Raw genomic sequence first — 14,651 nt, 5'->3', positions numbered from 1 at the left:
TTCCACAGAGAATGTATTGTAACAACAGTCTGTGCTTTAATTAAATATTTCTCTTTAATTCTGCATTTGCTGGTGTGACTCTTGACATTTTTCCCCCCTCAACAATTTGTACCTATAAACAGATTAATTTTGCCCATCATGTCCAGACCCTACATTTAATTAATTCCACTCATTTACAAGGATGCAAAACAGACTCATGCCTCTCAGCTGCAGAACAACATAACCCCTACAACGAGAGATCTTTCATCTGCTTTTCCTCCATGTCTCATGTTACTATGGGAACATTACAGCTGGTGAGTTTCCTGGGTCAGAAAGAAGAGGAGGGGGAGGAAATCAGTCTGCAGAATGGTTTCTAATTTTAGACCTGAAGGCAGTTATATTTTCAACACTTTGCTTCTGAGAAAGCTCATCACGGAGAAAATGCTGAATGAGAGGTGACTGCAGGCGTCAGACTGCGCCGGCGCCGTGGTCGTTGGCATTGGGATGCTCTTTCCTACTGACCAAACACATCTCCTGGTTGTTCAGGAATATAAAGGGGGGAAAAACACCCACGACAGACACAGGCATCCAAAAAGAGGAGGGTGAGTGGCGACAGAGCTTTAAAAGCTGCCCCAGTCACTCAATCACTGGGTGCTGTTGGCATCTACCCCAGACAGAGTGAACCTGTGGCTGTGCCCAGGAGGAGAATCCTTGTCCCTGACCATGCAGCCCAGGAGGAGCATCCTCATCCCTGACTGTGCCCAGGAGGAGAATCCTTATCCCCAACCATGCAGCTCCCACCTCAGCTCTCCCACGGTGATGCTTCACGTAACACCCCAACCATGAAACCTTATTAATTACATCTACATCTGCTTTCAGTTGCTACAACTATACCCATCATTTCTAGCTTCTGAAGCTGCTGAAAAACACTTCAAAACGTTGTATTTCAAAGGCTCAGAAATAGGAAAGCAAACAAAACAAGCCAGGTTGATTTACTGTAAGGAGTAAAGAACCCTGAAGGTTTATATGCCCAGAGTAGGGACCTGACTAATGATGTTAATGCCCAAGGTTGGCCACAGCAGGAACAGCTCCTAATAAAAGTTTCCTTGTAGAGCTGCAACCATTATTCTTTGACTTATATATGTTAAACCAGTTTCCCAAAAGGAATAAGCTACAGTAGAAGGTTAGAAAATATTTCCTGCCAAAGAAAAGATGCATTTCTTTGGCAGGAAATATTCTGGCTCCAAGCTTCACTGCATGACTCCAGTGCAGGGCTGGAATCTCAGGAGCTGCACCTGCAACTGCCAGCCCCACCTGGGAATAGCCACAGGCTTAGAGTAGGGTCATGCTGGAGAATGAGAGTCTTCTGCTACTCCTTCCCATCACCCCATTTACCGAGACCCCCAGCACAGCCAGGGAAAAGGAATGGTGAAAAACTTGTTTGCATTAGCCCCTTTGGCAAACACAAAATCCACCACTTTCCTGAGCAGTCCCGCAGGAAGAGCTGCATGGTGATCCCCAGCTACCCTCACTACTGGCACATGGAGTAGCATGTACCATCCAGATGGTTCAAACACTGGAGCAGGGGGAAGAAGTCCCTTCTCCAGCCCCCACAAAACAGCAGAGGGGTGAAACTTTTGCCAAGGGCATTGCTGGAGCAAAGGCCAGAGAGCTCCAACAAACCCACAAACCACCGGCTGCACAGCCAGTCCCTGAAAAGCCCTCCTGCTGCTCACTCAGCAAAAGATTTCCCAGCCTGTCAAGGTTCCAGTGTTAAAGAAACTTTCCTGAACAGGATTATCCCAGCTCTTAAGGGTTCTGGATTGCAGCTTCCTGCTCTAGATATACTCCTGAAGCCACTAGAAATTTAGAGCATTAGATATACAAGTGGCAGAAGTGACGAGTAACACTGAGAAGATGCTGCCCTTTCCTTTGGAAAATGCTCCTCTGCTGCTTGCCCCTCAGTTCCATGTGATGAGCAGCATAATGGAGGCCAGACTCCAAGAGGAAAAGCCTTTTCCAGGGCCACAAGATGATTTTTCCACTCTTCTGTGACCCTGGGCTCACCGTGTCAATGCTCCATGAAGCAGCAAGCTCTCATCACATGCTCTCACCACACTGTTTTCTTTCTCAAGACAAGCAGAGGCCTGGGACAGGGCCAGATCACAGAGCCCTCTATAATGTGCCAGAGAAATGAATGCCTCCCAGCAGAGCAGAATACACACAGAAGTGATGGCCAAACAGGAATGAAAAGAGGGCCTAAACTTTACTTACTGTCCGAAAGGTGTTTGCTCAGGAACCAGAACAAACCCTTGTATCAACACGGCCTGTTCTGCCAACCTGTGGGCAAAAAGGGTGCATGGAGACACCAAGCCCCAGCAGTGCAGGACCCTGAAGTGGCACAAAAAGCAGATGGCAGCACAGGTTCTGGGGAGTTGTCACTCATCCCGTCCTCCATGTAACAGGGTCACAGAGACCCCCAAACCCTGCTCTGCCAGCTCTGAGGGCATGCTGGTGCCAGAGAGAAGGAGCAACAGGATCTGAGCTCCCTGCTCCTGGCTCCTGAGCAGGTTCCAAAGCTCCATAGCATTCAACCATGATGTTGGCACCTCAGTCCATAGGGGTTCAGCTGGCCATGGAGCTGTACTCAGCCCACTGCTTCAGTGCAGCACCCTGTCACCACATGGGAGCATCACTTCTGCTCAGGGACAGGACAAGGCTTGTGTCACCAGCAGCCAAACAGTCTCTGGGGAGCACAGTCCCGCAGGCAGCATCAGCCTGCACCATGCTGGGAAACAAAGGAGCTGTTTATACTCACCAGGACACCCATCTTCAATGTTACCATGGACTTCAACCCACCCAAAGCCTTTCTGCTGGACACAGGGCAGGCCAGCCCATGTGGTGACAGTGCGTGACACCAGGTTTGTGTTTGGCACAGCTCAGGACAGCACTGGCCAGTTCACACAAAGAGGGACCCCCAACGGGTCCAGCACCTTCTCTGCCGTGTTCAGTGATTCGTCTGCATCACCTCACAGCAATGCTGGGAGCCCATGCAGCAGCCACAGGTTTGGGCCCTGCAGATTCTGAGCCATTCCTACCTTCAGGCAGAATGCAGAGAGGAATATTGCCCTATCCCTCACCTGGTCAGTGCCAGACTGCCACAACCTCTGGGGACACAAGGAGTGAGTAACACACTCGTAATAGCATCCAGCGCTGGGGAAAACTGCTGTTGGAGAGGCCGTTTAAAACCTGAGATTTTTAATTTTTTTTTTTAATCCAGAATAATTTGGGCTTTTTAAAATCCAAAATGCTGGGATTCTTGTCACTGTGACATGCAGAGACCAACAGGCTGTGACATCAGCCTAAGCAGACATGGCTTTGGCAGACGGGTGCTCTCCAGGGCTATCAGACCTCTCAGTCCTCTGGTAAGGAAGTTTTCCCTCCAGATTCTATTAGGAAATGCTTCATGACCTTTGGAAATTCGATTTAATTTTGATTTCTGCTTGTGGATTAGCATTTGGTCAGCAGGTTATCAGGCCAGGAGGAGCCACTGAAAGTTCAATTTTTTCTCTCAGGAAGTTCAAGTGGGAAGAGTTTTCAAACCCAACTCAAAATATTGATTGTCACAAAGGTCCCAGAGTGGAGGCAGGACAGAAGCTCACCCTGAGGCACCAGAAACAAGAACCTCATTCCAAGCACTAAAAAGTAGGAATGCTTATTAAAAGAGTTACATGACAAATGTATTCTGAGCTCCCACTCAGCACTTCACACCCTCCTGGACAAGGATGGAGAGATTCACTTCAGAAGCCACAGGCAACAAATTCACTTTTTCATTCTATCAGGAAAAGTTTTACCTCAGAACAAATTTCCCAATTCCACTGCAGCACCACATGCAACTGCTGTGACCCCAAAATCACATTTATTCTCTAAATAAATATTTGTACACAGAGCTGCCAGTCAGGTTTAGCTTACGCAAGTGTCAAACCGTACTCACACAAGCCAATTCACTTTAAAGTCTCTTAAATATTATCAAGAATCTTGAATCAAGTTTAGTAAAGAAAAGCAGATAATGCTGGTCCTGGCATTCCATCCTCGCTGCTCTCTTCCTCTTTCTGCCCCCACAGTCTTCTCCATGCCTCAGGCTCCACAGCTTACACCATAAACACCATCATGCCCTGAAGGAGTGCCGGGAGAAACACAAACACATTATCTCCCATCAAGGGATGTTGGTTCACAACGCACAGCAAAGACAGAACCCTCCTGCAAAAGTCCTCGTGTCCAGTTTGTAATAAGGAGGGCACAGAACTCTTTGGAAGGGGTTGGGGAATATCCCAGCTCCTCCAGGACACCTCCAGAGTGAACTGGGCTGGAACTTGGGGCAATTCAAGACACTTTGAATGGTGCCACTGGTGAGGGCTTGCCCGAATGTCTGGATCAGAGCTGCTCCCAGGGAATTCTGCAGGAAGAAAAGAGGGCCTGGACAGGGAACTGGGACCTGCCCCAGTGCCTGAGCACTGCTCATGATGCAGCTGGGTCCACACCATGTGTAGGCATCACATCCTCAGGTAGCATTCCCTTACCTGAGGGGTGTCAGACACAGCAGCCCTTTTAGTCTTTCAGGGATTAAAATCTACAGCTCTAGCCCACACAGCCACCATTGGCAGGGTCCTGAAACAGCCCTGGTGCCTCACAGGAGGGAACAGCCCATCTGAGCACTCACCGTTTTTATCTGAAAATCCACATTCACTAAGGGAATGTGCAGCACCCTTGGCAGTGGGATCCCCATGCCCAGGACACCTGCAGGGGACAGACAGACAGACATGCTGAGCCAGCTCACACCCCACGACAGAGCTGCTCCAGGGAGGGCACAGGGAGCAGAGCTTCTCAGGGCCATCACTGTGTGCTTGGCGTTCCTTGGGTTCTCCATCACTGCCTGTTGCCAGAACTGATGCTGGGGTGGGGTGGTGCAAATATAAGGTTGGACTTTTAACTGCATCCTCAGAATGGGGATTTCAGGGTTTTAATGGCTCCAGCACTACTAGTACATCTTCTAAACACACACACACACACACACACACACCCCCTCCTTGCCCAGAACTCGAAGTGCTCCCAACATTACAGCCATCCAGGTCATCTTACCATTGATCTGAGGCATGAGTGTTTCCACAAGCAAACTGATGCAGTGGGGCTTCAGGCTGGAGATCTGAAACAGAACAACCATGTGAGCAGCACTGCCTGGCCCATGCCAGCAGCAAGACACGACCCTTGGGACTGCAAACCACTGCCCACTGACACAGCAAAAGAACAGTCCCTCTTCTCTTTAAAGTGAATCTACTTTTCTTCTTCGATTTGTATTCAGTCCTTCCTTTAGAAAAACTTCTGCCTCATGACGCCTCTGCAGCAGCTTGATGTGAGCCCAAGCAGAGGTGAATAAACAAACAGATTTCAGCTTTACATTTTCTTTATTAGAAAAGGCAGAAGGGAAAAAGAAACCCCAGCGACAGAGGAATTGCTACAACCTCCACCACAGAGCAGCTAACAGCTCTGACCATCAGCAGGGGTAATCCATCACAGCATCCCACAGCCACTGCCTGGCTCCCTCCCTCCCCAAGAGCCATAGGGCATCATGCTTGGCTGCTCTCCCTGCCAGTAAAGCCCAGACTTGTGTTAGAGACTTACATTACTGATGCCAACATCAGAAGACTCCAAGGAGAGGGAAGTGCTGCAGGGAAAGGAGAGAAACATCAGGTCAGACACAAGGCACCGGCCAGAGCTCACAGCCAGACCTTGGCCACCTCCAAGCACACTCAGCCCATGGGCAGAGACCCACAAAGGGACACCTGCATTGTAACACAAAAAAAAACAGGGACTGACACACTTGCAAGAGAGAAAAGAAAATAGGAAAAGAAAAGCTTAACCTAATTTTAATTTGCTTGTCAATGATGCAGCACTGCAGCAGGGCACACACAGCTTCTGGCTGTGCCTTCCCTCTCCCTGTCCAGATTATTCACTTTCAGGAAGGAGACAGCTCCTGGCCAGCTGAGAGCAGAGCTTCTGGAACCCTGTAGCAGCGGGGCTGGAACTGGATGATCTTTAAGATCCCTTCCAACCCAAACCACTCTGTGATTCTACGTGAAAGCACACAGTCTGGATTTGAAGACCTGGTGAATTTGCTACAGCTCCTCATCTATCACTGCAATCACACGACTATCCATACCTAAAATGGATGCTTTATTTCCACTTTCAATTTCTCTTTTCTACTTCTATTGAATCTTGTTTTACCCTTGTCTATTGAATTAAAAGCCTTTTGACGCATTTCTATTCCTATATCGCTGCATACAAGCTATGCCAATTTTGCTTCTAAATTCAGCTCTTTGACAAGCTAAATGGTCCCAAATCCTCAAACCTCCCGCTATAAGGAATGCTCTCCAATCTTTAATCATACCTTGACTGGCATTAATGACAGCACTTTCCTTTACTGCTTTATCATTCATGTCCAATATCAGGCATTTCAAACCACTGCCCAGGATCAAAGTCAAGCTGACAGTCTTACAATTATTCAGGTTACCTCATTCCTCCTTGTTATAAAACTGACACACTTTTTCTCCAGCCTCTTAAAACTTTCCAACTGCGGCAATCCTTCCTGAACTACCCCATTCACCTTATGCCATCAGTCAGGTATGAAATTCTCACATTCAGGAGATGAAATGTCTGGTTTACAGACACGGAAAACATTTCTAGTCAGGAGACCCAGAGCCAGCATAGCAGCACAGAGAATGTCCCCACCTGTATGAGGGGACAGCTCACCTGCCCAAGGCCAGCTGCAGCACCAGCCTGCCCCCAACAATTGATACTCGGACGTTTAGACCAAGGTCCTGCAAGCAGAGCGGAAGAGGATCAGCACATGGAACCATCCCCATCCCAGCCACCACTCACCCAGCTGGCTGCACACTGCACCCCTCAAAGGCAACTCCATCCACACTTACAGCCTTCAGCAGCAGGAAGTTGAGGATGGATCCATCCAAGCGGTTACTGAACAGCTGAATCAAGACTGAAAGCTTGACACTGGCTTTGTTTTCTTCCAAGATGATGAGCGGGTTCCCTCTCAACACCAGTTTGATGCTCAGAGGACTGCTCCCACTGCAGGCGGAGCACTGTGGGAATTGGGGACACATGGAGGTGGCTGCTGGCACCCCACACACCAACCAGGCAGGGGACTGGCAGTCCTTGGGCAGACTCTCACAGCTCTACAGGGCCTCCCCAAGGTCACACACACCCTGCACAAGCCAAATTTACAGAGCAAATAGGTCCAGCAGCATGGATCAGCTCTCCATGCTGAGGGCATAAGGGGTTGAGGAAGGAAAGGTGGACACAGAGGGGGCTGTGGGTGTCGGAGGGTGCCCAAAAATGGGATATACCAGACAAGGAAACAGGAGATATTTATTTATAGGACAGCTTCCTATGTCAGTGGCCACAAGATGAGAGAAGGCTTTCCCCTGTTCAGGGAGCAGGAGAAGGTTGGAACAGACAATGGCAGGTACTGGGCAGGGCTGTGCAAAGCCCCAATCCCTTCTCCCACTCCCATCAGCTGGTCGGACAGCAGGACAGGCTCAGACCATGCTGGTGCAAGAGCAGGGAGGCAGAAGACTGGGGACCTTTGGCACATCCAGGTGTATCCTGGAGAGGTTTACACAAACTCTTGTGCCAGAACAAGTTCCTCACCCCAGGAGGAGCGATGGTCCACACGGCTTCGCGCAGGTTGTTGGCACCGGAGAACTGTGGGAACAGAAGCAGCAGCAGCCCCCATGAGCCCTCCAGCTGATTTCAACAACACCCATCCTGCCAGGGCCACCCCATTACACAGCAACCCGAGCCTCCCACTCCCAATGGAACTCCCATTGTTCCCCAGCTGTCTGGGTGACTCCTGGTCGTTGTGAAGGTGGTAGCACCCAGCTGTGGAAGGTCATGGCCCCCAGAGGTTTTCAACACTTGCCAATGTGTGGACCCCTGACATTTCCCATTGGAAGTAGAGATCAGAGGCGTGGGAGACACAAACTCCCAAGGAATGGCACTGCAGACACGCAGTATCTTTTCTCAGTGCCACTTTGCAGACTCCTTGAAATGGATCACAGCCTGCAGGAGTCCACGGCACAACCAGTACACAACTGGTCTCAACTGGTGTCGCCAGGGGTGCCCTTATAGAGAAGAGCACAGCTGGGCAGTGCAGGTGCTGTTGCAGCTTTCTGAGAAGGGCAGGAGGGAGGCAGTGCTGGGGTCGAGCCTCTGCCAGCGAGCACACACACAGTGCACGCACCCTGGGACAGGCTCAGCCCTCCCTGAGCACGTCTGAGACCAGGCTGATGTCTGTCCCTTGTCACTCACGCCAGCACGAAATACAGGCCCTGCTGGACTCACAGCATCTGGCGTGCAGGGGAAGGTCTGTGATGGCACCTGGAGCATGAGGGACAGGATTGCATTGAGGAAGCTCTCGCGTATCACCAAGAGCAGGAGCCTGTCCAGCAGAGGAGGCAAAGCAGAGGGGGATGAGTCGTGGGGGATGGTGGTGCCTCCCACCTGCTTCACCACGCCCTGCAAAGAGAGGAGACACAGGCATCATTGCTCAAAGCCTCGAGGCATGTTTAGATCCTCACGGGAGTGCGGGGCGGTGCCAGCTGAACAGCCCTCCCTCCTCAGGGCTTCGGGAAAGCACCGGACTCGGAGCAGTGCACTCTGTTTCATGGATGACAGGAGCCGATAAAGCTGAGCCTGTAACTGAGGTGTTACTAGCTAATAACACACTTTGTCCAAATCACGAATCACTTTTTCACTTCATCCTTGAGGTCTCCCTCCAAGCACCGAGGGGTGAGGGTGCTGCACACCCAGCGACCCCAGACCTCCCCCCAGTCACCCTCCAGCTCCACAGCGACCCACATTGACACCAGCTGTTTACTAAGGAAGTTGATTCTGACCATCCGGGGGGCCTGGGGGGCAAAGGCTCCTCCCGGTGAAGTCACTGCACCAAAGCCAGTGCAGCAGCATGGGTTTCACAGGCTACAGTGTTTGCTATCAGTCCCTGCTCCTCTTTAGTGCTCATGTCCCATTTGCTTCTCTCCAGCTGCTTGCTTTTTTTTAAGCTCTCCTCTTTGAAAACAGTTTGAAATAGTTTGATTTTTGCTGCTTTTTCACACACCCCCCCCCCGCCCCCATCCTCCAGTGAGACAGAAGAAAAAATACATCGGTTAGCCTGTTTTAGCATTCACCCATCACAGAGACTGAACAGCAAAGGCAAAAAGCACCAACAAACACCAAGTCTGCAGGGCAGGAGAGAGGAGGAAAACTCCTTATCCCACGAGAGGAGGACTGCTCATCCCAGCAGCTACATCCAACAGACACAGCCTCGGGCAGACTCAGGGTAAGGTGGCATACAGAGCAGAAGGAGAAAAGCACACACAGTCGCTTAGTGGTGATTTGGATAAAGATCTAAGCACTTAGGAGCTGCATTTCCAGGACGAGTTATTAGCCCAGCTCCTCGTGGGATTCTACAGCTCGCATGGGATGAGGTGAGCACACTGAAAGGCAACAGCCACGCTCCCAGGGTCCTGCTGCCCTGCATTAACTTACATCTAAATCCAGCTCAAGGAACTTGCCAGAGGTGTAGGGGATGCTGGCCAGCTGGTAGTGGATTGTTCCTACTCTGCCGACTGTGAGCACCGCTACACACAGGAAAAGGATTGTTTCAGCATGAGGAAATCAGCAGCGACTCAACCTCCCCTGACCCCAAAAACCACCAGCCCCCACACCCACTAACAGGGCTGAGGGGTGCTTGCTGCTACTCCAAAAGGCCAGAACATCCCCAGATTCAACTTGGTGAGATCTGCCTTTAGGATATAGCACAAAAAGAGCATCAAAGACAGTAAGAAAGATCCAAGGGTGATGCACAAAAATAGAATAAGGATGGCCAAAGTGGGAGCAGTTCATTGGAACGCTGGGGTGTGAATTCCAGGCTCAACAACAGCCATGCAGAAGTGCTGGTCTTCTGTTGATGCACTGAGGGACTTGATGTGGGAAATGGGTCTTGTTCCCAGTGTGGGAAACACAGGGAAGCAGTGCCTCACCCTCCACAAGCAACGCACCATTGAGAGTGCTCAGGAGATGGATGTTCACAAGGTTCATCACGATATCCACCACAGGACAGAGCTGCAGCACAAGGCAGAAATGTGACTGCTCAACCCACCTCACCACCATCACCCACAGCCTGCCAGGACTCCCTCCTTTCCCCTTCAGGGAAAAAAGTTGCATGGCAATAGACACAGTGAAACACTTGGGGCAGTGGAGCATCCCTCGAGCTGTGGGACCACACTGAAGGGGAATGTTTGGATCTGGGGAACATCTGAGGCATCACCCTACATGCAGCAGCCCTGTGGACATCCCAGCCCCATGGCACATGCCAGTGATGTGGGAAAGCAGCACAGAGAGACAGTGGATCTTGCTGTGGCCTCATAACCAGGTTTTTTTCCCAATATTTCTGTTTCAGCTGTGAAAGGAGGACAGTCCTCAGCCATACCAAAGCGGGCAGAGTCGCTGTCAGCTGGCGAAGCACCAGCTCATTCACTGACAGGGTGAGTAAGCTGGAAAAGAAAGAAAAAAAAAAAAACTCCAAATCAGTACAAACAAAATTCCAGGACAGGAGACAACAAGATCTTCAGCCTTCATTTTACGCTGTCCTACACCCTCAGTCATCCCTTTAGGGCCAGTGCTGTGGCTGGTGCTTGCCAGAGCAGGGGCTGGAGATACAACAGAGCCACTTGCCCCACTGAGGGAGAATTTGACTCATTGCTGAGAATCACAGAATCATTAAAGTTGGAAAAGACATCTAAAATTACCAAGTCCAACCATCAGCTCTGCACAACCACCATATTCCCCATTAAACCACGTCCTCAAGTGCCATAACCACATTTTTTTAGCACTTCCAGGGGTGGTGTCTCTACCACTTCCCTGGGCAGCCTGTTTCAATGCTTGACAGCCCTTTCTGTGAAGAAACTTTTCCTTCAGCTCTCAGAGAGCTTTCACTGCAAGAAAGGAGTGAGCCTCTCACAGTCTAACCTTGTGTTTGGTATCTCCCTCTGGTATTTAAATCAGTGCTGTAGCTGAGGGAAGAGGGAGCTGTTAGGAAATATCTTCATGTTAGTTACTGGGAACAAACAATTTGCATCTGGAATAACAAGAGGAGAAATCTGCTGTGTGACATTTCCATGCTGCTGCTGAACAACTCACTCAGGACGTGCGATGCCTGCAGCAGCACAGAGGCAGTTTTGTCTGGTAATCAATATATTTCTGGACTGTTGAGTTGGCAAGACACAGACAGCAGGAATTCATAGAGCACCTGTTATTTATGCCCAAATTCTGCCTACAAATGCATCTGAGGAGCTGCCGTGAAGTCATTTGTGTATATCTACACTCCCCTTACCTCCCCAGGAGTTCACTTCCTGCAAACCATCACTTTAATCCTGCTAAAAATTAAAACATGACCCCCAGAGCAGGTGAGTCCTGTTCCTCTGTTCACTCACACAGCATTTTTCAAATCAGCTGCTGCACTGATTGAAATATAATGCATAATGCAAAAATTAATTAAGAGAATTTCGATGAACCTGAAAAGTGAGTAATTCAAAAGCAATAGAAGAAAATATTTCCCATTATCAATTTACTGCTGTGTTCATTCATATATGAAGTCAGCAAATCCTTGCTGTCAAGAATTTAATAAGACTGAGCAAGAGATGGGATATTTGCATGAAATTACACACAACCACAGCAGTCAGAGGGAAACTCCACATGCCCAGCATTCTCCTAGGACAGCAGCCAAAGGCAGAGTACAAAACCAGGGAAAGTAATGGTCCTGTTTTCCTGGAATTCTCCCAGCCCTATTACTCCTACCCTTTGGATATCAATTCTCTAGCTAAGCCTAGAGAAAGTGCATTGGGAAAGGTACCAAACCTCATGCTTCAGATCTTAAAATTTCCACAGGCAAACAGGGCAAATTAACCCTCGTTCCACTGAAGCAACTGGCATTGGCAATAGGGAAGAAATCCCATCCCTGAGGCCTGGCTCTGTATCAGCTGAGCTCCGTCTGTGTCCTGGCAGACTGTCCATATTGTTGGATAAAGAGGAGAGAATTGCACATAATGGAAGCATGGATCCACAGGCACTTACCCAGAAAGGACCTTGATCTTTACGGCCCCAAGAATGCAGAGGCAGTCTTCAGTGACAACCTGGAACGTGCCAGATTCAAAATTTGTGCATTTAATGTTTGCAGTAATGTTCACCTCCACTAAGATATCAATGAGTTCTGAGAGCAGGCCAACCAAGCTGCAAAAAAGCAAATGGGATTATTCCATCTCTCAGCCTCTACCCAGAGGAACTGACCAAAGCCAGGAGAAACAGACTTCTCCATCTCTTGCAGATCACTACCAATGCCACAGGTCATCTTTTGGTGTCTGGGTTGCTCTGGGACTTTATTATAGGTAAGGAACACCTCAAAATCCTTAAGAGATGTAAAATATGTCAGGTTAGGCCCTTCCCTCAACATCCATCCTGAATCCCCCACTCACCAGTTGCCTCTGAGCTGCAGCTTTGCCCCAATGGTCAGCTGGACCCCAATCCCTGGCAGCAGCACCACTGACAGCCTGGGCACCCGGACCTTGATGAGGTGCAGGCTGTGAACAACATCACAAATTAAAAACACCTTCCAGCACCTGACAGCTGTACCTAGGGAGGAACCTACGGCACCCCAGCCACCTCCAGCAGGAGGCACAAGGATAAAAGCTTGCTAAATGAAGGCAGCCTAGAACCAGACTGGGGTGGAAGCTGACTTTGGAGAGCCATGGGCTTTCTCCCTTTGGTCCCTTTCCCCTCTCTCAGTGCTGTCAGGCATTGACAGCACCACCAGAGCTGTCATCCTGCACCTGCACCCATAACCTGCAGTGTCCTTTGCCACCCACACTGCCACCACACAGACATTATTGGGTCAGAATTTCAGTACCACAATAAAACAAGGATATCAGCCCAGGCCAGCGATGCCAGGGGCAGCTCAGCTCATCTTGCTCAGAACTGAGGCTGAAGGTGCACTCACAGCAAAGCACTTACTCTGTGATGCTGGTGGGAGAGTTCAGCTGACCCCCTTCACCCATGATGTTGGGAACCACGAGACCCTGCAGGTGCTGGTGGATGAGCCCATTATGAATTATGGCATCTGAGAGAACTGGAAAACATCTGTGTGTGAGGACCAGCATGGGCAGCAGTGACCTCTCCCCACTCAGGCAGATCCATCCTGGCACAGCAAAGCCCCTCCACTCCCCAAAACTCCTCATGGAGACATCAGCTGTCTCCATGCAGCCAAATAAAACAGGGATGGTATTTTACAACTTTGGTGCAATAAGCCAAAGCTGCCCTTAGTGAAGCAAAAAGGAGGGGTAGCAGTGGAAAGCATCCCAGACTCCAAACATCACAGTTTGGCTCTGCACAGGCAGGAACACCAGTGACCCCCTTCAGGGTCTGGGCTTCCACTCACAACTCATTTCCCCTTTGTCAAGGGGTTTTTATTTGTTGATTTTTGCCTGTTTATTTTTGCATTTGGCTTTTGGAGTTTTTTGGTAGAAGCAACTTGAAACAAGCCTGAACATTACAAATATTATTCTGTCTGCTACTTCACAGCAGCCGCTTGTCAAATATAAGCTGCTCCAATATGGAAATGAGAAACTGAGACAAAAGAACGAAGTAACCCAGATCTAGCCCTGAAATTCTGTGTGGCTGCTTGGAGCTGAAATATGCCCCAGTTCTGGAGCAGAGATTTCCCTGACCCATGAATCTTGTGATGGCTTTCAGGGACTCTGAGCAAAGCTCATCACAGCAAACCCAACCCATGTCTGTCTGTAGTTACCGTTCTGCATCGCCCGTGGGCTGACAGCGCAGGACAGACCCGACAAGACCTGCTGCGAGGGCGAGAGGAGGCTGCAGAAAAAGATGATCCCAAAGAGCTTCAAAACCATCATCTCCAGAAGATTCCCCGGCTGCCAAGGGAGACGTCAGAGGGGACAGTGAGGAAAGAGTCTCAGAAGTGACCCCAGTGTCTTTGTGAGGAAGGAAGTCAAGAAAGGAATCCCTCCTTTACTCTTTATCCAGATCAAAGGAGACTCTGCTCAAGCCCAGAGCAACAGAACTTTCTTCATGTCCATACACATGGACAGGCTCCACGTGTGGGTCAATGAAAGCCCTTTCCTCATCCCTTGTGTCTGGCCCAAAATGTTCACACAAAAGAAGCCAAACTTGATATTTAAGTTATTCTGTATCCCTGCAAAGCGCAGTTACAGGTGTCTTGGTGAGGGGCTTTGCCAAGGGAAAGCATTTCATGATTATCTGTGTTCCTTCTACCTTTCAAAAGCAATAAACTAAAGCATAAGTGATAAAAATAAGCTAGCTAGAAGTTATAACTTAATAATGACCAACATAAATTTAATTGTGACACAGCAGACATAGGGAAGTGGTGAGGAGCTTGGTGCCCAGCACAATCTCCAACTAAAGCAGTCAAGCACTTCCAGAGTGAGGACCCTGCCACCACCCAACCAGCACAGAGAGGATGTTACCTGACTCAGCTGCAGCCAGCTGGGATGGGCTCTTGG

At 49.5% G+C, this 14,651-nt stretch overlaps 1 protein-coding gene across 1 annotated transcript; it reads right to left on the bottom strand.

Moving 5' to 3' along the window:
• Positions 1-3,786: 3,786 nt before the first annotated feature.
• Positions 3,787-14,027, bottom strand: LOC136298304 (BPI fold-containing family B member 4-like). Its single transcript, XM_066198945.1, has 15 exons — positions 13,913-14,027; positions 13,120-13,234; positions 12,585-12,689; positions 12,187-12,342; positions 10,544-10,607; positions 10,113-10,176; positions 9,601-9,692; positions 8,395-8,568; positions 7,702-7,755; positions 6,966-7,133; positions 6,787-6,854; positions 5,659-5,701; positions 5,119-5,182; positions 4,700-4,776; positions 3,787-4,154 (listed from the first exon to the last, which is right to left on the bottom strand). Exons 1-15 carry the CDS (start codon positions 14,022-14,024, stop codon positions 4,131-4,133), a joined length of 1,380 nt encoding a protein of 459 aa, XP_066055042.1. The 5' UTR covers positions 14,025-14,027; the 3' UTR covers positions 3,787-4,130.
• Between the last annotated feature and the right edge of the window lie 624 nt (positions 14,028-14,651).

This window comes from Chamaea fasciata, unplaced genomic scaffold, assembly GCF_029207755.1.
Source record: "Chamaea fasciata isolate MVZ Bird 193981 ecotype frontalis unplaced genomic scaffold, bChaFas1.0.hap1 SCAF_17, whole genome shotgun sequence".
Lineage (NCBI taxonomy): Eukaryota > Metazoa > Chordata > Aves > Passeriformes > Sylviidae > Chamaea > Chamaea fasciata.
The sequence above is the reverse complement of the archived record's forward strand: the minus strand, read 5'-3'. Positions and strand labels throughout refer to the sequence as shown.